General features: G+C 37.9%; 1 protein-coding gene across 1 annotated transcript in view; it reads left to right on the plus strand.

Annotated features, from left to right (window-relative positions):
• The window catches only part of LOC131154361 (uncharacterized), a 33,072-nt gene extending 11,890 nt beyond the window's left edge, over positions 1 to 21,182 (plus strand). Inside the window, exon 3 of the mRNA XM_058107078.1 lies at positions 20,811 to 21,182. Within this exon, the coding sequence (XP_057963061.1) occupies positions 20,811 to 20,942 (132 nt within the window). The 3' untranslated portion in view covers positions 20,943 to 21,182. The remainder of the gene's footprint in view (positions 1 to 20,810) is intronic.
• Positions 21,183 to 23,453: the final 2,271 nt, after the last annotated feature.

The raw sequence follows: 23,453 nt of genomic DNA on the forward strand, positions 1-23,453 counted from the left end.
TTCTGGTATCTCCTCTCTCCTCCCTTCCCTTTCCTTCTTTTTTCTATTTCTCCTAAATACTCCAATGGCTACAAAAATTTGATGCTGCCCCTGCTTCAATGTGTTACCATCTATAAGGCCACAAGCTCAGCCTTCCTGCTTAGTGCATCTGCGACTTGGTTCAGTCGCCCTACTTTGTGCTTAAACAAGAAATCAAATTTTGCCAAGAATTCTTGCCAGCAGGCCTGCGTGGGTGATAACTTAGACTGTGTAAAGAAGTGACTAATAGTCGAGTTATCTATTTTCACCACAAACTTCAACCCAAATAGGTAATGCCGTCACAGATGAAGACAATGTATCACTAGTAGCATCTCTTTCTCCTGAGCTGCGTATCTTCATTCACCTTTACTAAGCTTACATCTCTCATACATAATAGGATGCCCAACCTATAACAAGTCTTCCCAAAGGCATAGTATAATGCATCTGTTTGTACCTCGAAGGGTTTCATGATGTCTGAAAGAGTAAGTAGTGGGTCTTGCATCATGGCATCCTTCAAGTTGTCAAAGGCTCCCTAGAACTTCTCTGTCCAGTTCCGCCCATAGTCATTAGCAGTTCTATCAAAGGAGCTGTTCTTCTTGAATACCACTCCATGAAATTTTTAAAATAAATAGCGAACCCAAAAAGGACCACAGCTCCTTCACTATCATTGTGATCTTCCAATCTTGAATAGCTCTCACCTTTTCCATATCCATTTGGATTTGACCGTGCTCGATCACATAACCAAGGAATTTAACGCTCTGTTGACTGAAAGAGCACTTCTCTTTCTTCACATAAAGGTTGTTCTTATTCAGCCCATCAAGTACGTTTCGTAGATGCTCTTTATGTTCCTCTAAAGTGGAATTGTAGACAAAAATGTCATCTAAGTATACCATGATAAACTTATCTAGGTACTCATGAAATACTTGGTTCATCAAGGTGTAGAATGTCGCTGGCCCATTTGTTGACCCGAATGGCATCATGAAAAATTCATATGCCATATACTGTGTCACATAGGTTGTCATTGGTACATCCCCATCTTCTATCCTCATTTGATAATAGCCTGACCTTAGCTCAAGTTTGGTGAAGTACTTTGTATGACTTAACTGATCAAACAAATCAATAATTAGTAGAATAGGGTGTTTGTTGTGCGTAGTTACCTTGTTGAGTGCGCGTTGAAACAACATCGGTGCTCTAAATGGTGCTTTAGAAGGACTTATAAAGCCCGCTTCCAATAATTCATCAAGTTGTTTCCTTAACTTTGCTAACTCTAGAGGTGCCATCCAATATAGCCCTTCAGCAGGGAGCTTCACTCCTGATAACAACTCAATCTCATACTCTTGCTGTGGAGGCAAGTTGTAAGGTAGCTTGTCTAGTATCACAAGTTTATACTCATTCAACACATCTTGGATGGTAGCATGCACCTACTCTTGGCCTACATCTTTATCTAGCACTAGCATGGCAAGATATGTCTGGTCATCCCTCCTCAATCCCTTCTTGAGTTGCATGACTAAAAGAAACTTCTCACTGTCTCCTTTCTTTGCAACGAGTTGCACCATGCTAGGTTGGTTTCTTATAAGACAAAGGGAACTAGCAAATGACATTGATACGACCTTAGTCCCCCTCAAGGGTTCCATTCCAAGAATCACTTGGAAATCATCCAACTGCACATCTTTGAGTCTCGTCCATTGTCCAAACTTCACAATCACTTGCTTGGCTACCCCTAGAGTAGGCTAAGTTGCGGATTTAACCGCTTTCATACGTCTTGAATCCTTCTCTAAAGATAAGTTGAGTCTCTACGCTTCTTTGTATGAAACAAAATTATGAGTAGCCTTGATATCAACCATAGCATGGTGCTTTTCCTGTTAACCCATAAGTCTACGAACATCAACCCTTTAGCCAGGGTAACTTTTGTCTCTTTTGTTTGCCTCTCCAATGTGTTCACTAACCGCTTGCACTCATCCTCAGGGTTTCCTCCTTATCCACATCATATTGTAGTGCCCCCTTCATAATGGAAGCTTGCAAGGCATTTAGTGATGACTTGTGAGGGTACTCAACAACTCTACAAGGGCCTCGGTATAACAAGCTTGTTGTCTTACTCTTACCCTTGGGTGTGTTGAATGATCAAGACGACGAAGCTTCTTTTGAAATTGATGTCTTGGTGTTGACCCCCCCCCCCCACCCCCACTTTTGGGTTTGCCATTCTCGAAAAACTTTCCGTTGTTTCCACTCTTGCCACTCTCTTTAGACATTGTGGAACTCTCTTCAACGTAATCAGTCAAGTGTTTTGTGGCAGCTTGTGTGGTAGGCAAGTCTTGAACTCTTTGTCGATAAAGTTCTATCTTTGCTAAAAGTTTCAACTCCTCGTGAAAATAGAACAACTTGCCTTTCTCTAACATGTCCTGCATTTCCAACATCAATGTAGAAAATTGTTTCACATACTTCGAAATTGACCCATTGTGCTTAAGGTCTCTCAATTTGTGTAAAGCATTGTACTCAACATTCTTAGGAAATAATTGGGTCTCGAGCTCTCTTTTCAACTCTGCCTTACAATCAACTACATAGTGTCCATTCTCAAATTCAGGTTGGTACGCTACCATAGCTTAGCATCACCAACCCAGTATATTATTGTAGTGGTTACTTTCACCTATTCAGAGTTTATCCTCATTGCACGAAAGTACTGCTCCACATCAAATAATAAATTCTATAACTCCTTGGCATCATGGGCACCCCCTAACATTTTGGGTTTTGGCACCTTGGTTCCTTTATACTTTGTAGCATTAGAGTTTCCCATAGCAAGAACCATCAGGTTCATCTTTGCAATTATATTTGCCATCTAGGCCTATAAAGTTTATACCATATGGCGGAGGTCCTTTGACATTTCCACCATAGAAGTCTATTGATGTTTTTGTGATCCCTCCAAAGCGCCAACACGTTCAGGAAATTTGACCATCTCCATGGCCACATTGTTGGTTGTATCAGCTTGTGCCTCTAGCACCTCAATTCTCTCGGTATTGGTTGGCATGGTCTCTTGCTAACGCATAACACAATCCCTCAATGAAGGCATCTAAATTCACATAGCAATTAACCAAACTCTGATACCAACTGCCATGAACCGAGTATTTCACACCTTGTGAAGGGTTGTGTGGCACAAGTTAAGTGCTCTTGCTTAACTAGTCAGCCAAAGATTATCGTAGTTTACCATAGAAACACATTAACAACAATTGAATGAGAAGTGGAAGTAGTAAGCAATTTATGAAAGTAAATGGCAAGTAAGTGGCAAACATTGAAGAACATAATTCATTAACAAATGCCTTTGTGAGCAATATATTTTTAGTGAGGCAGGCAATTATCTTAAACACGATTAACAATGCTAGTGAGTTTTACAAGATTGAGGAACACTCACCCTCCCCTAAAGAGATTTATATGCTATTTTAGCTTTGGCACTAGGAAATATCAACTTGTTCGAGGAGTCATGCTCCACTTTACACTAAAACATAAACACACTCAAAGCATAAAACCTATACTATTATTTATGGTGATAGTAATCCATCCCATGCATAGAAGACAAGTGGTCACAAGCAAGCATAATGTCCTGAACAAGCTTGGCTCATGAAAACATGTTTGCATGCACTTCTACATGTATTATAACATTACTACACATGTGCATACATTTACCATTCATCTAGACATTCATGCATTTTCATACTCATACAAACACACGATGTGCACTCTTATTCATGCATTTTCGTGCAAATGCACATCTATTTACTTAAACATTCACGCATGCACTCTTATGTATACACACACACATGTGCATGCATATGCGTGTATTATAACATTACTACACCCATACACATGCATACACACCCATGCATACACATACGTAGACTCATATGCATGCATTCATATAATTCATGCCCACAATTACAGACTTATAAATGCACATATGCAAGCGCCCACTTGCATCTACTCATACTACCATGCACATACATACACACCCATACATACACATACGTAGACTTATGCATGCATTCATATAATTCATGACCACATTTACACACTTATAAATACACATATGCATGCGCCCACTTGCATCTACTTATACTACCATGCATGCAAAAACACACAAAAACTAACATCCTACCCATGCTTGCCTGCACATTCATGTTTTCATACACATTTGCATGCATATCTTATGCTCACATCATGTATGCTTACATACACCACTGTCATGGGCTGAACACTTCACACTTTGTCAAAGACTTGTGGTACTAAAGCACTCATGCTTAACTAGTTAGCCGAAAGTATAATACAGTTGCCACAATAACACACAACTATCTAATACAAAGTAAGTGGAAGCAGTAAGCAATCATTTAAGAAAATGAGAATCACATGGTAAATATTAAAGCAATGCAATTCATTAACCACACCTCCATAGTCAACATGTGTTTAGTGAGGGAAGCAAGTAGGCTAAACACGTTTACAAAATGCTAGTGAGTTTTACGATGACTAATGAACATTCACCCTCCCTTAAAGAGCTTTATTTTTTATTCAAGTTCTTGCATTAGGAAACATCAAACTAACTAAAGAGTCATACTCACATTTTAAATTAAGGCATAAATAAACTTAATGAATAAAATCTATACTACTATTTACATGATGGTTACCCATCCCATGTCCACAAGGCAAGTGGTCACAGGCAAGCATAATGCCCTGAACAAGTTTGGATTATGCTATTCTCCCCCACTTATGTTGTCCACGTCCTCGTAGACTTTGACATTAAGTACTCTTATCCACAAACGGTTTCAAGTCTTCTGCTAATATCTGGCTGATTTCTTCATCTCGAAGGCCTTTCCACTTCACTAAGAACTCATGTTGTTTCTTCCTTGACAATGTGAACTCTGTCTACAAGGATGGCTTCAACTTCTCTTCTATCAAGTTGTGATGTATTTAGTGGTGCTTTGATTGACTAATGTTTGCTTGGATCTTTAGGGTCAACGTTGAATGGCTTGAGGCAACTGATGTGAGCAACAGGATGCACCTCCATCCAAGTCGAAGGATCAACCTTATAAGAGGCTTTAGCCAAGGTGGGACTCATATTTGCAAAGTAGTCTCTTATCTCGACCTTGTAGTGACTTGATCTATCTTGAATGGAGCTTAACAAGAACCATGTCATTCCTATTGAAGTGCAACAGTCTTTTCCCTCGATTTGTCCACTTCTTTATCCACTTGGAAGCTTTCTTCAGTTAAGCTCAAGATCTCTGCATTCTATCTCCATTCTTTAGTGAAGATGCATGCTCTTGGACTCTTTCCTATTTGTATGACTGATTCGCTATGTGAGGTAACAATGAATTTTGGCCTGCTACAAACTCAAAAGGACTCTTATTGGTTATTGAACTCTTTTGGGCACCGAAATAGAATTGAGCCATGTTGAGTAGCTACACCCAAACTTTTTTGGTTGGTAGTGACGAAATGGTGCAAGTACTTCTCTAGTAGCTTTTTGAATCTCTTCGTCCATCCATTTGTCTACGGGTGGTAGCTCAAATAGGTTCCAAATTGTGAATTAAAAATTTTGCAAAGTTCTATTTAGAAGTTGCTTGTAAATCTTGAGTCTCGATCACTGACAATGTCTTTGGGAACACCCCAATACTTCAAGATATGCTTGAAAAATAGTTGTGTTGTCTCTTCTGCCGAATAGTACTTTGGTGTAGGTCTGACAGTATCGTATTTCAAAAACTTGTCTATAACATAAATATAGACCCTACGTCTTCTCCAGATGAAGTCCACTGAAGCTCTTCGCCATGGTCTTGTTGGTACCTGAAGAGGCTCCAACATGTCTTGTTGGCAGAGGTGAGACAAGTTCGGGTAAACTAGTACCTCTGCTTCAACAATGCCATCCTAGATGGCCTGCCTATATGGTGTCATGACACTCTTTCAGCAGTGTCTTACTCGGATCACTGACTCGAGGCATAAAGAGCTATTTTGGCGGTCACCATGTGTCATCAACAATCTATCTTCTAACCAAAACGGACACTTCTAGCAATGTCATAAGGTTTGGGCAATTGGATTTTTGACAAGGTTCTCCTTAATGTGCTCCAACATTGTTGTGGTAACTTTATTAGCTGTCAAGTGTGTTACCATCTACGAGGTCACAATCTCAACCTTTTTGCTTTGTGTATTTGTGACTTGGTTCATTTGCCCTGGCTTGTTCTCAAGTGAGAAATCAAACTCCACTAGGATTCTTGCCAATGGGCCTACTTAGGTGATAACTGAGGCTATGTAAATAAGTGATTGATAGACAAGTTATTTGTTTTCGCCACAAACTTCAACCCAAGTAGGCAATGTCGCCACACGTGAAGACAATGTATTACTGTTGGCATCTCCTTGTCTTGAACTATACTCTTTCCGTCGACTTTACTAAGCTTATGGCTCTTGTACACAATGGGATGCCCGTCTTGTAACGAAACTCCACCAAGGGTATAGTTTTATGTGTCTGTGTCCCTCGAAGAAATTCATGATATCCAAAAGGGCAAGTACTAGATCTCGCATAATGGCTGCCTTCAAGTTGTAAAAGGCTCCTTGGCACTTCTCTGTCTAGTCCCACCTAGTATGCTTCTTTAGTAGTTCTGCCAATGGGGCAGTTCTCCTCGAGTACCCTCTATGAACTTATAATAGTGGTTAGTGAATCTAAGAAAAGAGCACAACTTCTTCATTGTCATTGGGATCTTCTAATCTTGAATAGCTCTCACGTTCTTCATATTCATTTGGATATGAGCTTTTTTCTCAATCACATGACCAAGGAATTTGGTGCTCCTTTGAGGGAAAGAGCACTTCTTTTTCGTCATACAAAGGCTGTTCTCCTTTGGCATGTTGAACACCTTCCATAGATTCATGTTCCCCTAGAGTGGAATTATTGACAATATTCAACTAGGTACATTGCGACAAACTTGTGTTGGTACTCATGAAACACCTAGTTCATCAATGTGTAAAATGTCATTGGTGCATTTGTTAATTCAGAGGGCATCATCTATAATTCATATGCCTTATACCGCGTCACACAAGTAGTCTTTGACTCATCATCATTTTCTATCCTCACCTGATAGTAACCTGACCACAAGTCAAGTTTGGTGAAGTACTTGACATGACTTAGCTGATTAATCAACAATCAATGAAATGGGATACTTCTCATGCTTAGTCTCCTTGTTGAGCATGCGATAATCCAGTATGCTTCCATCATGTTCCCTTTGAATCAACATTGGTGCTCTAAATGGTGCTTTGGAAGGATGTATATAACCACTTTCAGTAACTCATGAAGTTGTTTCCTCAACTCTACTTACTCTGATGCCATCTGACATAACCCTTTAGCAAGTGGCTTCACCACTGATAACAACTTGATTCATGTTCCACACCTCATCGTGAAGGAAAATTGTGAGGTAGTTTGTTTGACATCAAAACTTTATATTCATCTAACACAACTTGGATGATAGTAGGCATCCTTCTCTTGGCCTACGTCTTCATTTACTACCTGCATGGCAAGATATTTCTACTCACCCCTTCTCAAACCCTTTTAGACTTGCATGTTTGAGAGGAATTCTCATTGTCCCATTCTTCGCAACAACTTGCACCTTGCAAGGGATGTCTCCCATCAAACAAAGGGAACTAGCAAACAATATTGGTATTTTCCCTAGTCTCCCTCAAGAATTCCATTCCAAGAATCACTTGGAAATCATCCATAGGCACAACTGTAAAATTCTCATGTCCCATCCATCGTCCAAACTTTACAATCACTTGCTTGGTTACTCCCAGAGTAAGCTGAGCTGCGGAATTAACCACTTTTATGCATCCTGAGTCCTTCTCTAAGTTCAAGTTGAGTCTCTACGCTTCTACTTGTGAAGCAAAGTCGTGGCTAGCCCCACTATCAACCATAGCACGAGCACTCTTCCCATTGACTTGTAGATCCACAAAGATTAACCTTTTGGATTGGGTAACTTTTGGTTCTTTCGTCTACCTCTCCAACATGTTAAGTAACCGCATTGAACCCATCCTCGGGGTTTCCTCCTCATCCTCATCATCTTGTAGTGCTCTCTTTGCAAATAAAGCTTGCTAGACATTAACAAATGACTTGTTAGGAAAATCATCAACTCTGTTAGGGCCTCGACATAAGAAGCACACTTCTTACCCTTACCACTAGATGTGTTGAACAACTGAGACGACGAAGCTTCCTTTGACGTTGATGCCTTGGTGTTGGCTCCCCCACTTTTGGGTTTTGCCCTTGAAAGATTTTCCGTTGTTTCCACCTATGACACTCTCTTTTGACATTGTGGAACTCCCTTTAGCGTAGTCAATCAAACATTCCGTGACAGCTGTATGGTAGGCAAGTCTTGAACTCTTTGTCGATGAAGTTTTGCCCTTGCCCATGGTTTCAGCCCCTCAAGAAAATAGAAGAACTTATCTTTCTCCGACATGTCCTGAACATCCAACATCAAATAAAAACAATTTCACATTCCCTCTGATGGTATTAGTGTGCTTAAGGTCTCGTAGTTTCCTTCAAGCACTATACTCAACATTCTCAATAAAGAATTGGGCCTTAAGCTTTCTCTTCAGGTCTGCCCTACAATAAATTACAAAATGTCCATTCTCAATTTCATCAAACTTGGTATGCTACCACAGCTTAGTGTGACCACTCAAGTACATTGTTGCCACGGATACTTTCATCTGCTTTCAATTGGCCCTCACCGCATGAAAGTATTGTTCTATGTCAAATAAGAATTCCTTTAACTCCTTAGCATCGTAGGCACCCTTACACGTTTTGGGTTCCGGCCCCTTTTTTTTCTATACTCCTTAGTGTTGGAATTTCCCATAGTAAGCACCATTTCATTCATCTTGGCATTCATATCCGCCATTTGAGCCTATAAAGTTTCTACCATCACATGGGGGTCCTTTGACATCTCCACCAAAGAACCTTGTTGATGTTTTTATGATCCCTCTGATGCATCAACACATTCAGCAAGTTTGGCCATTTTTACGACCACGTTGTTGGCTGTCTCAGCTTGCACCTCTAGCGCCTCAATTCTCTCAGGGTATTGGTTAACTTGGTCTCTTACCGGTGCTTCACACAATCCCACTATGAATGGAACTAAATTCATGTAGCAATTAATCAAGCTCTAATACCAACTATCATGGGCTGAATACCTTACACCTTGTGAAGGGCCGTGTAGCACTAGCTAAAGCACTCTTGCTTAACTAGTCAATAAAAGTATACCACTGTTTACCACCAAAACACATATTACAGCAGCTGAATGAAAAGTAAGCGAAAGCAGTAAGCAAATCGTGAAAGCAAATAACAAGCACACCGTAAACATTGAAGAAATGTAATTCATTAATAACACTTTTGTAAGCAATGTGTGTTTAGCGACGAAGGCAAGTAAGGTAAACAAGTTTGCAAAAGCTAGTGAGTTTTATAAGGCTGATAAGCACTCTCTCTCACTTAAAGAGCTTTATATGCTGTTTAAGTTCTGGCACTAGGAAATATCAAAATATCTTAGGAGTCATACTCCCATTCTACACTACTATTTACATGATGTAACCCATCTCATGCGCACGAGACAAGCGGTTATAGGCAAGCATAATGCTCTGAACAAGCTTGGTTCATGACACAAACTCATCATCTGAAATAGACTCCATTTTCTTTTGTGGCTGGAAAGTGGAATGTGGCTGAGGAGCTGCTCACTCTGTATAAGTAAGCAGCTCAAAGGTGCACTGATAAGTAGTCAAAACCTCTACATTAAAAATTGGACTAATGGTCATATGAGTTGGAAAATCAAGTAAATATGCATTAGGTCCAAATTTCTTAAGTCAAGAGAAAGGGCCAACAGCACAGCCATGGAGCTTTTTATTTTTGTATATATAGTAAAAGAAGAATTTCATTTATAGAACAAGAATATACAGCTAGGAGAATAAGATATCTTCTTAACATAATCTGAAAATCCAGATTAAAAACATAAAGAAACAACCTGAAAATTACAAAATAAGAGAGAAAAACCAACACTATCACTCCAACACACAATGCCAATCACATTGAATATCAAAAAAGCTCATCCCTTTAAATTTTCCTTACCCCACATGCCAAAGAGAAGCCAAATAATGTATCTTTTCCCAAACCAGCCAAAGAGAGGACTTCTTCCCTAGAAAAATACGTGTATTACTCTCCATCCACAGCCCCCAAAAGATTGCAAGAAAAGCACATTTCCAGAGCTCTGCCCATTCCATTTTCCTGCCAAAACCAGCAAAAGACACTGCCTAAAATTCCTCCACTGTCTTAGAACCAAGGTCTTAAATTTCGATTTCGACTCAAATTTCGAAGCTCCAAAAGTACGTAAATTTCAACAAAAGTTTCAATTTCGTTTTCGATTTAAAAAAAAAAAAAATGTAAACTAGTAGTAGAACATGGAATTCCTTTATGAACATGGTTTTAAATAAAGGCCGCGACCGTTACGTAACGCCGTTACGTAAAGGTTTTTTGGGTTACCGATACCGTTACACACCGCGAAATCGGTGGGAAGAAAAATCACGGCCGTAGCGGCCGTTACGGACCGCGACCGTCACATAAAGGCCGCTACGACCGTTACGTAACCGCTACAGGACTGTTACACCAAAAAAATATTTTATTTTTTACTTTTTCTTCTCACTTTTTCTCTCTCTTTCATATATCATTCTCAATATACCAAGTGGCAAGAGGGGGAAAAAATTATAATGAGGATGACAATGATACAAAATTTACTTTTTCTTTAAATACTCACAATAGATGCATTAATTAACAATTTCAAAATACTAACTTGTTAGGAATTTTTTTTTTACTAATATTAGTAATGTGATATTTATGTTCTTTATTTTTCAACTTCAACCTTTTTTCTTTTCTAACTATTTTATATTTATATTATTCGTATGTCTTATGTGTCTAATAGATTAATGGAGTGTATAATGTATTTTATTTTATTAATTCATTTAGCACACATAAGAATTTATCACAGATAAGAACAATGAGAAGTATAAATACGCACACACACGTAATTTTCTATCAATGATGGTTTAAAACAAATGTAAACTTGTTGCCCTTACCAAATAACTTAGTTAGTCGAACTAAAGGGTCCAAAATACACTAAAACCCTTTCTAAGAATGGCCAAAAGCTTAAAACATGCAAGTACGCTAATATGCACAAGGTTGTGCGTGCTTCAAAAAAATTCACAGCCGTTACACCCGCTTCCCGTTATGTAACACCCGCTACTCCTGCTTCCCGTTACACCTGTTACCGTTACGTTACGCTACCCGCTACCGCGATTTAAAACCATGTTTATGAAGCTTTAGAAATGATTAATAGACATAATAATGTAAGGTTTAGGACACATATATTACAAGTAAATACATCTATGTTGTGTATAAGGTGGAGAAGTTGTAATATAATATGTGCCTCAAGCATATTTGTAAGATAATGTACATTAAACATATTTAGTGAATTAGTTAATACAAATGAAATTCATAAATCATTTAAATATTATTTATTATACAAATAATGATAATTTAGAAATGAATGGTTAAATAAAATGTTGTTGTAAGTTTATTTTTCATATAATTTCAAAAGCACTTGTAATAATCATTTGTTTCAATAATAAAAAAAATAAAATAAAAGAGAAATTTCATTTCACTCCTAAATCCCTCATTTGAACTCGGAGGAAATATCATTACATTGTTCAAATTTTGACTAGTTTTGCTAAAATTTCAAGATTTCAATAAATTCCGAATGATTTGTTGAGATTTCAATGGAAATTATGCAAGATGGAAATCGACAGCCATTTTGATTTCGAGAGTGATAGAAATCGGAAATTTCAATGGAAATTTCGACAATTTCGTGGAAATTTAAGACCATGCTTAGAACTCACCCAACATTCGCCTAAAAAATACCAAATAACTTATTCCAAACCCTCTAAAGCATAGTCACCATGAATGAACAAATGCGATGAATATAATAAGCAATTAAAACAAAGAGCATAGATGTCTGGAAATTTAGCCTTCAATGATCTCCTAACCTGTAGCAAGTTACTGGTATTAATTCTATGAAGCGCAACCGACCAGATAAAGCCTTGATTTTAAAGGGGACTTTGGCCTTCCAAATGGAACTATAGAGAGGAAAAGGTAAATTAGACCTATTTAAAAAATCACAAAAAATAGTTTTTATACCCCTGAAAGATTCAAAGACCAAGACCACCTATCCTCCTTTAAAAACAAATTACAATTATTCAACAAGACTAGCAAAGAGGATAGCTCTATCATCTCCTTATCGTCTAATGATCTACGAAAGTGGAAATCTCAAGAAGGCAAAGGACCATCTAGATCAACAACAAAAGAAGAGATGGTACTATCTTGCCATGAGCTCAAGCCAAAAAAGGCACAGAAAAGAGGTGGACAAAACTACATTCTTCAACCAAGGATTTATTCAAAAATAAATATTACCTCTTCCCACCAGGAATTTAAAATGGGGAATGAAGAGGGGATACTTTGAGAGAAGCTTTCCATGGACTCTCCAAAGAACATCTAAATCTCAAATTAGTATCTCATGCATTCTCGTCTAATCCTTGCTTACTTTTAACAACTAAATGCCACAAAAGAATTCTCTAACGGAAACTACCAAAGCCATTTAGCCAAAAGAGCTGTGTTTTTAGACACCAAGTTTCCAGTAATCAAATCACCCTCCTATTTTGACCTACCTACCTCTCCCCAACTTACCAAATGATCCCAAAAATTCGTACCTCTGACCACAAGAAATCTCTTAGAATCTTCTCAATCTTATTAGCAACCCCCACCAAAATCTTGAAAATTGAAAGAAAATATAAAGGGATACTAGAAAGTCAAGCTTGGATAAGCATTATTCTACCACCAAGAGAACAAAGAGCACCTTTCCACCCGTCCAATCTCTTGGGAACCCTTTCCGCAGCAGGATCCCAATAGCTAGCAGATCTAGGGTTACCCCCCAAAGGAACCCCAAGAGCAGCCAATCCCAAACACTATGCCCCATCTTTGCAAATAACTCCCTAACACTCTCAACATGCATATTGATAGCCATGATACTGCATTTCACCATATTAATCTTAAGTCCAGATACCTTCTCAAGCATGGAGCTTTTTAAATGAATATCTATGGTAGCCTCTAATGCAAACCATGACACTCTCAACCACATTAAAGTCTCTAGCTCTACGAGGCACGTTTGTAGCAAGTTTGTATTCCATATTTTTCATGGCAAGTTTTTGCTTAAGCAACTTACGAACAAAGGATTAGGTTATGAGATATAGGCATCTAGTGCAAAGGAACAAATTCAATGGGTGCACCGGGTTTGTAATTGAATACACACTCAAACTGCTTAATCGTGGACCTATACATAGAATTGTTATAAGCAAACTAAATGGTTGGTAGCACCAAGTCCCAATTGCCCTGTTTTTCTCCCATAACACACTTGAGTCAGGCACCAAGAATATGCTTCACAATTTGAGGGTGGCAAGTATAAGCAAAACATCGAGTGAATCCCACACATTTTCCAAAATGTCTTCCAAAAGTAACTAAAAAACTTGAAATCTCTATTAAACATTATAGACATAGGTAAACCATGTAGTTCGACTACCTTTTTAAAAGAACAATTTAGCTGCATGAGATGCAGCGAAAATCTTATTACATGGGATAAAATATGCCATATTAGAAAGCCTATCAACAACAACAAATATGGAATCATGTTCCCAAGTAGTTTTACGAAGTCCAAGAACAAAATCTGTTCTTAGGTCTCTCCAAGGTAAGTGTGGCAATTGAAGAGGGGTACAAAGGCTGTTGTGCCTCTAGGATTGAGGGTTACGACATAGAGGCACTATACTAGCAACATCCCTTTTTATGGAAGGCCGGTAAAATCAGTCCTCAACTAAGTCAAAGGTTTTATCCCTTTCCAAATGGCCTACTAAGTACTAATCCTTCAAAATTTAACTCCCAAGTAGAGAGATCTCTAAAAGAAGTATAGGGAATGTACAACCTAGTGTCCCTAAACAAGTAATCCTCATTGGTGATAAAATCTATAAAATCTCTATAATGGCCCTCACTCACCTTCTAAAAGATAAGCCCAAAATGAGGACGAGTAGAATACTTATCCTTCAGAAGATCAAACCCCATGATCTCGGCTCTCATGACATGGAGAAGAATTGCTACACTATTGAGGTCATCAACTTCCTTCTTATTAACACTAAAATGATGTTTAAGAACAAAGGTATACTCATTAAGAAACTCTATCCAACCATCATGTGTTAGCACTTTACTTGTTTTGTGAACTTAGATTTCGCAAAGCAAGATGGTTAGGAAAGAGTACAAACTCCTGGGGATCATCCTGTATTTTTGTCTTGTGTTAGTATTGGTGCTTCCTGTAAGTGCACTTCTTGATGTTAGCATACAACTTCGCTTCCCTCAAAGTGACAAAGACCTTATGAATATGTATCAAGTGCTTGTCCCTTTCTTACTATAGAATAGTATATCATCAATATAAGCCGCTAGGAATTTACTGAATGGCTACTAAAACATGTGTCCAAGAGCATTTGAAAGTCCAAAGGGCATGACCCCCACTCAAATAAATCATCATGAATCTTAAAGGTAGTTTTCCATTCATCTCCTAATCTAATTCTATTATGGTGATATCCAATCAATGTTGGAGTACCAATTAGAGCTAGCTAGCATGTCAAGCATATCCTCAAGTATAGGGATAGGGAACCTATACTTGTTAGTAATTTTGTTGATGGCTCTGTCATCCACACACATCCTCCAAGATCTCTCCTTTTTCAAAGTTGGTATTTTACAAGGACTGAGGCTATGTCTCATAAAGCCCTTTTCAAGAGTACATCTACCTGCCTATTCAATTTAGAATGCTATTTAAGGCTCATCCTATAACGAGGAAAATTAGGTAATTGTGAACATGGAATGAGATCTATGACATGTCTGTATAAGTGGTGGCTCACTAGGAAGCTCACTACTACATTATAGATGTCACCTAACAACTCCCTTACCTTAAGTGGACGCTTACATGGAAACTCTTGATCCTTATAAGGAACTTTTCAGGCAATGATTGCTAAGATATACATGTTTTCTAAGCTCTCTTGCTCAAAAGTCCTATGATCTAGCAAATGGATGCTTAATCGAATTGGGACTTGAAGGGCTATCTTGTTCCTAAACTGGAGATCCTTGGGAATAGGTTTGGTGGGGGGTTAAAATGATCTTCCTATTACCCTGCTATAATTGGCCACATCATAATCATATAACCACGAATGCCCTAACATGAGCCACATTCATTGGGAGTACACTATAGTAAACCCTGTATTTATAATCTCCCATTTGGATGGGTACAAGGCGCCTCTCAGTGAGAAGTAGATTTGTCCTTTTTATCCAATTCATTTTAAAATGACGAGAATGTGGCTCTCCCTTAAGGCTTAATCTACCTAGAGCAGCTTTGGAGATCCCTTTCATGCTACTACCCCCATCAATAACTCACTTCCATGTCTATCCTCGCATTAGATGGAAGTGTGGAAAATAGTTTTCCACTTCTCACATTCGTAGTAGTGGACAAGACACACTTGACCACACTAACATGGTTATTAACCTCTTGAAAATGATGAACAAGCTCTCTTTCATCTCCTCAGTATTCAACAACATCTATAACTTGATCCTCATGATCGGACATGGCACGTCATCAATCTTACGCTTTAAACCTAAGACTCCATTGGGGATGAGCAGTTTTGTGACTTCTTGAGTGGTAGCAATGACACTACAGACATAGGAGCTACTAGCTTGAGACTAGCTTAAGGAATACTAGACACACTAGAGTGAATGACATGATGGGACTTTATTTGCTTGTCAATACTCCCTTTCTAGGGGTAGATCGAGGAATGATAGACCTAGATTGAGGAAAGGATTTGGAATGACAACTCGCCTGAGGTGACGACCTAAGAGGGATCTTACAGTACTTTCAATGGCTATAGCTTTCTGATAACTGAGAAGCTGCCTCTAAAGAGTCAAGTGAAAACAATTCAAACTCTCTCTCCTGACGTCCTCCTTATGACCATTTATAAACCTAATGACCATGTGATGTGTGACCTATATACCACTCCTAAGTAATAGCTCCTCAAATCATACAATATAACTTTCTACAGCAGTGGTTTTTCGATGATTCAAAAGGTCACAAAATAGTTGGTTCTTATAGGAAGGAGGGAGGTACTTTTCTTTCAACCATTCTCTAAGCACTTCTTATTAGATAATTGAAGGATCAGGTAACCGTTGAAGATTTTTTGAACAGTTTTCCAATACTTCATGGCTGGTCCTACAAGTTTCATCATGGCCAACCGAACTTTTTCCTTGCCTCATATACGATACCACACAAAGTAATCCTCAATCTCTTATACCTGATCTAAGAAGGAATTTGGATCTAATTTTCCATCATTGTTACACACGTCTACCTTGCCCCTCTTAGTAACATCTCCATAGTCCTCCTGATCATTCCTAGGGTAATGTGGAATATGTCTCGTGTTATATTGGTATCCTACATTGTCAAACTCATTGAAGTACCCTCCTCAAACCTAGACTCTTAAGTTAACTTGAGGCTAGAGTGGCTGAATTGGTATGCTAGGTTGTCTTGGGGCCTGACTCATCTCTGTTTGGTGCAGTAGGAACTGCTGGAGTGGGGAAAATGGCCCCCTACTGAATCTGGGGACTCATTAGGGTGCCTAATTGATTGTTTTAAGCCGTCTACGATAGGGTGTTTGCCCAATAACTTCATGACATGTGCAAATTGTTCTGTGAGATGTTCAATTTGTTTGGTGTCCAGAGTTTTGTGTCTATTTGGATAAAAAAAGATTCAGTGTCAATTGGTGCAAGGGGGATGGTTTCAGTGTTTTTGTTTGTGGCCATGGGTAACGCAATATGGTACAATGATGCTGAGGAAGAGTAAACTTGACTAAAAGTTATAAGAATCCTAAAATTACTACAGTGCACACACTTTAAGCTATTGAACATAATGCACATGAGTTGACATGGTCCTACATAATATGACAACAAGGGAGTATGGGTACGAACAAGGATTCATGCAATGAGCGACTCAAGGAATTCATATGATCAAGTGCAGAATTTTGTTTTTTTAATAGTGACAAGAAACTTGGAATTATGCAATTTACTAATTTCTTCCTCATCATATAAGATGGCAATGATTATCAAGTTCTTAGCATATGCAATTCTCGAACTCCCAATTTCTCAAATCCTTGGAAAACAGTTTTCAAAAGGCATTTATAGGTCTAATCCAGTGTTCATATTGAAATTATCCTCCAAAAACATGTAACAGGCCGCACTTGAATTTCCTCGACTCAGCTTCAAAATCCAAGGGAAAAATCAAGATATTGTGGCTGGAAGCAATTTCTTGCCAATCTGAAAGCAGCAGATAGTTTTGGATTAGTTTCACACGCACATCGCCAGCACATGGGGCGTGTGTGCTGTTGACAAGGGTCCTTCCACAATGGCCTTTCGGCTGCTGATGGATTGAGGGTGGTGAGTGTACTGGTGATGGAGGTGTGTCAAAATAACTCCAGGGCATGGGGCCACACCCTCATTGAATGAAGTTGAAATTTTAGGTATTAATGTTTCAAGTGTTTATGTTTAATGGTGAGGTAGGTTTCTTGAAATGTTTTAGTGGAAAGTAGCATTTGGAAAATGAGTGGCACAACCTGTAATTTTGGATGGAAGCTGCAGATGAAAATTCTGTGTGGTGATTGTGGTTTGCTCCAATCACCAAATTGTTGTAGGGCAGAAACAGAAATTAGAATTAGAGAGATAGAATTAAGGGAGAAAAACAGAGAGAGAAGAAGAAGAAACAATAAGGGAGAAGCAAAGAGGCCTGCAGAACAGCAGTGAGAATAAAGAGGCCATAAGGAAGGAGGAAGAAGGAAGAAGGGAAGAGGGAGAGGGTTGCATGAAAGAGAGGCAAAACAGCTCTGGAAATCTGGATTCAAATTGATTACTGTCCCAAACAACTTCTTTTGATCAGCGAAGAGAGATATTATTAATTATAAAGGCATCAAGGGGATGCCACCCAAGTACAATGGAAACAAGGTAAAACAACACAACCCTCACTGAATTGTGTCAAGGAAATCAAGGATTACAGAAATGTCCCTCCTGTCCAGCCCACGCTTTGCCTATTGGAAGTCATAGTTATCCAACAGTCCTTGAGAACACGCAGGGGTGAAACCATTTCCTGAAAAGCTCTCATGTTTCTTCCCTCCATGCTGCCCAAAAAGTAGCAAGGGGGATGAGGGAAAGAGCCTTTCTTCTACCCTTGTTGGAGTGGATACCGTTCCTAATCCATAGCTTGCCTTCTACAGTTTCTGCACCGACCCACATTTGCTTGACCATGGAAATGGCCAAGTTTTAGAAATTTCTTGTCCAGAGAGCAGTGCAGAAGGATGTGCTCTTCAGTTTCATCCTGCTCTGGAGGTTGTAAATGGAGTTGCCTCCCATGTGAAAAAAGCAACCTTTGTTGGGAGCTGCAGTTTTTCAAATGAGTTTCTGAGGAAAATTGCTGCTGCTCCCCCGCCGGTGTGATAAGATGTTTAGAGCATGATCTGATCATAAAGGTTCACTGTCCAAGATCCACTTGTGCTCATTGGTTGTGGCCTGGCATTGGGCTTTGTAAGGACTGCTGTAGAAATCAGTCAGATTATGTTGTGGCCTCGCATTGGATCTATCTCCCAGTCAAAAGCATTACAAATCAAGGGAATATTCCAGAAAATTCTCTGATTAGTGAGCTCCAAGTGCCGGCTAATAAGGACATCTTTGTCACAATCTTGCCTGAAGATAGAAGGGTATTTAATGCCTGTTCCAAGCAACTTACAAGCTAGTATTTATACCTACAACTAACTAAAACACATATTTACATAAAACCCCAACAAAACAGGAAATTAGACCATAATTCCTTGGATTCTGAAGTGTTCACTTTTTTATAAAAAAAAAAAAAAAATTATGATAGTTGGAATTTTAGGACATGGATTTAATTTGGTACATAATCTTAGTAGGATTTTGTGCTAAAAATATGGTTATTTTTCATATATTGTTTATACATACGTAGAGGGTATAATTGTCACCTTTTTTAAATGCTTATCTGGGTTCCATGTTGAACCAAACACTGACATTAGAATTTGTTGGTGCCATAATTTGATTGATAGACACAATCCAAAGCAATGGCAGCAAAGGGGTTTACAAACAGCGATAGAGTTCAATGCACAATAATTGAATTGGAATCCTCTATTGTTTGTGGATATTGCTCATCTTCTCCTTATTTATTCTAGATGGTGGGCTCCTTTGCCAAGATGTAAGCTTGGTGAAGGAGCATTCATGAGTGAGTTAATATGGGTTATCATCATACTTTTAAAGTCGATAGGAAGGTGTTAAACATTGATTGCTTGGATAATGTCTCTATGCATTTATGAATTTGTGGGAAGGAATATATCATTAATTTTGTTGTGTCACGATGAGTTCCAGCGGGTTGAGCGAGGTAACCTTATTATGGTGTGGACCATATGGTTTAGAGTTCATAGCAAAAGGTCGTCCCTAGTCTATCTGATTCCCTAAGGGAGTGGATTCCTTAGGGTGGTGGATCTTCTCTAAGATTTGAAGGGTATTCTTTATCAGGCTAGAAAATGGAATGAGTATGGACCCAGATTCTGATTTGCAATGCAAGGCTGTGGATTAGTTATCACTAGGAGAGATAGTGACAAAGGAGAAAGGTTGAGCGGCTTTCAGAGGCTATCGCTTTTGAGTATTGTTTGCCAATGTGGTAAGAAAACCTGTGGCAAAGGAGTGGAGTGTTGTCGGTAAAATCTTGTTCAGGACTGTAAGGATACGAGGGTTAACAAACAGGGAAGGGTTCTATTTTTTTCAATTATTTGGGAGGAGAAAGAATAGATCTGCTCAGGATATTGAAATTCGAAGTTGAATTCTAAACTAAATGGGTTTAACCCAGTTGTGCCTTTGGATAATGGGCCAAATATGAGGCAGGACTTTTTTAGGTGGGTGGAAAGCAAAGGACAGGTAAAGTCAAGGGGGCAAAGATGGAATCATAGCAGCTGGGTTCAGCCAAGCCCACTCTGCTAATTGGAGTGGATAATTGAAGAAAGGCCTGAGAGGGGAAATCACAGGTATCGACCAGAATCAAAAGAGCAGACGGAAGATCCTTTCACGTAGGGAAGTGAAAGGCATGGAAATAGTTCTGCAACCAACATCAATATTCCAGAGGCAAGTGCTCTAATAATGAAGTTCGTTCAAGTAATGAAGGAATTTTACCAGAAATTTCAAGATTAATGCTCCATGCTGTATATCAAATCAAAATATTTCTCTTGCATTTGACAACTGTGGATCAACTAGATAACTAACAATGTGGCACAAATGGAGTTTGACCTTGAGAGTTCGTGCACCCTTTTCCCCAAAACACCACACCGTACCATTTAATTATAAGTCATAACATGTTTTCTTAGCAATGGACAGCTATTCTACTCTCTCCAAAACTAAACTTTTTTTTTCTTTTTTTTTTTTTTTTTCAGTTTTTAACCTTTTTAGGGTTCCTCTTGTTTCCATTTATGTTTCTAATTGATTATTTTCTTACTTTGTATTTATTTGTTTATTAAGGTGTAAATTTTGGAGGAAAATTTCTTGACTTCACTTTTGTTTTACCCATGAGCAGGTTATAGGGGTAAAAAGAAGGCAGGTATCTTTAACTTCTGGTTCTAAATCTAGGGACAAGGTTGTGACTCTGGAGCAAGTAACCTTGCAATGCGTTTTTGATGCTTTGGACAAGGCTTCGAAGTCCCACTGATGAAGGATTAAAGGATTATGTCGAGAGGAAGTCTTTGTGTTCCTCTCGACGTATGCCAAGATACAATGGTATCAAAGACTATTCCTTCGTTGTTCCACCGTTAGTTATCCCATATTGATGCTTGGATACTTTAACAGTAGTGTCATTTCTCATAAATCTGCAAAAAGCAGTTGCTTCTTGTCTAAATAAACTGATGTGTATAATCATATGATTTCTCATCAAAAGAATTTCCATTTCATATATTGGGAGATTGATTCCATCCTTTGTTGCTTTTTGATTCCTAGTAGATTTTAACAAATTTGTCTTTTGTCTGATTAACTACAATTAATATATGCGTGAAAGAGATTCAAATTTCGTAAGAGTTTTTAATAATAATTTGGCAGTCAAACACTAAATGAAAAGAACAAAGTAATATAAATGAAAAGAGCAGGTTAAGGTTGGGATGAATATTCAAAGTAAAAACTACTTATATATTTACATGACAAAAAATGCATGGACACTGAAAATTACATGTTGTTTCAAAAATATCTATTTATAAGAATATAATTAAATGAGATGTGAGTGTAATAAAAGTTATAAAAAGTCATTCACCATAGGCATTCCTGTAGTGATTTGAGAATATCCATTCCTTTTTCTATTTCATGTTATGGATCAATAAAATTTTACTTTCATATTTACAGTACCTATACATTTTCTCTTAAATACTATCAAATCCGTACATGATGATCATTCTATTATTGGGAATTGATGTTTTGCAAACTAAACATAGCATAAATATCCATAGCTCATTTTGACATTATCCCTCAAAGAAATTTATGAAGATGGGAAAAAGAAAATGCATGTTAAGAACATGGCATCATTGAAAAAACAAAAGAAGACAGAAGAAATTACATTAAGAAATCTCCCTTCAACCCCTTTCCAATATAATTTATGTAACATTTCAGATTGTCCATTTCGAAGTCCTTTAATCAATTTTTTGTTGACTCTTAATCTCGTTTTGACAATGACAGATCAATGACATTTAATTGTGCTATTTAGTGTGTATACAGGTATTACAGTTTAATAGCACAATGAAAGATGTAAAATGGAACGTCATGAAGCACACGAGTAAATGAAAGATGGCTATTGACATTGATAAGAATGGTGTATTCCCAAGAGGGGGGTGAATTGGGTATTTATAGATTTCTACCTAGGTCAAATTCGAATCGCATTAAGTATTACGCTACTTAGGGTCTATCTAAGCATTCACCAATTCAACAAATATATATATATATATATATATATATATATATATATATATATATAACATGTATGTAATATAATCAAAACAATAAATAGTTAAGCATATATGTGTGGAAATTAAAAAGCGTAAAATAAAGAGCCGACACAACATTTGTTATCAGGGTTTGGCCAATACTGTCTACGTCCCCGCCTTAAGCCGCAGCTCAAGGATTCCACTAAATGCTCTCTTAACGGGTGGAGTGACACCGATTACAACCTCTCCTTACGGGGCGAGGTAAACCCCATCTCAATTAACCTGCGCTGAGCTCAACCAACTACCACATCTTATAAGATGGTGCTCCTAGTTCTTCTAACTGGGCCTGAACTAATCTGGGACTCTCCTAACCGGGTTTGAGCCAATCCGGTGCACATTATAGGCCCATGCAATCCTCTTTCGGCCACACGTCAGGAAAACAACAAAAATTAAATTTATGTGTACAAATTAATGTATCTACAAAAACAGAGATATACACAATGAAGCACTAAAAATGCACTCACACATATGTGAATTAAGCTCAAGTGAGTATGTGTATTTTTCTCAATATAATCTTTGTTCAATAAAGTACATATATATATATATGATGAGTACTCAGATATAAACCTTAATAAATATTTCTCCAAAAAAATATATTTCAATAAAAAGTGAAGGAGAACCTAGGGTTTGCTTTCAAGCGATTTTGCAATAAAGATATTATTTAGGAAAGCACAAATTGCAAAAAGGCTTCTCAAGCACAAGATATATTAGTTAAAATATGTGCTTAAGTCTTCTCAAAAATAACCTAAGAAACTTTCTCATAAATGATATATGAAAGTATGGTTCATTGGAAGCTTGGGTTTCAAGCTCAAAATGATTTTTGCAAATAAAGGATATGAGCTTATGAATCTTGCAATGAATGTGCAAAGATTCACAACCTAGAATATGGTTTCTCCCAAAAATATTTATCAAGAAAATATACGGGAGAACCTATAAGCAAACTCTCAAGCATGATTAAAAAAAATAAAGATAATGTGAGAGTATATGCCCTGGATGAAAGATGAAGGCCCAAAAATAAAATGCTCTCTTTCAAAAAGATCTTTCAAAGAAATGATAAAGAGAGTATGATTTTCTTGCTTGAAAATGAAAGAATGAGAATAAAAAAATTGAGAGAATTTCCTAAGCTATCTCATTGCTAATTATGTTTATGAAGGAGGTATTTATAGAGTTTAGGAAAAATAAGACCGTTGGGGACA

This window comes from Malania oleifera, chromosome 1 (genome assembly GCF_029873635.1).
Source record: "Malania oleifera isolate guangnan ecotype guangnan chromosome 1, ASM2987363v1, whole genome shotgun sequence".
Classification (NCBI taxonomy): domain Eukaryota; kingdom Viridiplantae; phylum Streptophyta; class Magnoliopsida; order Santalales; family Ximeniaceae; genus Malania; species Malania oleifera.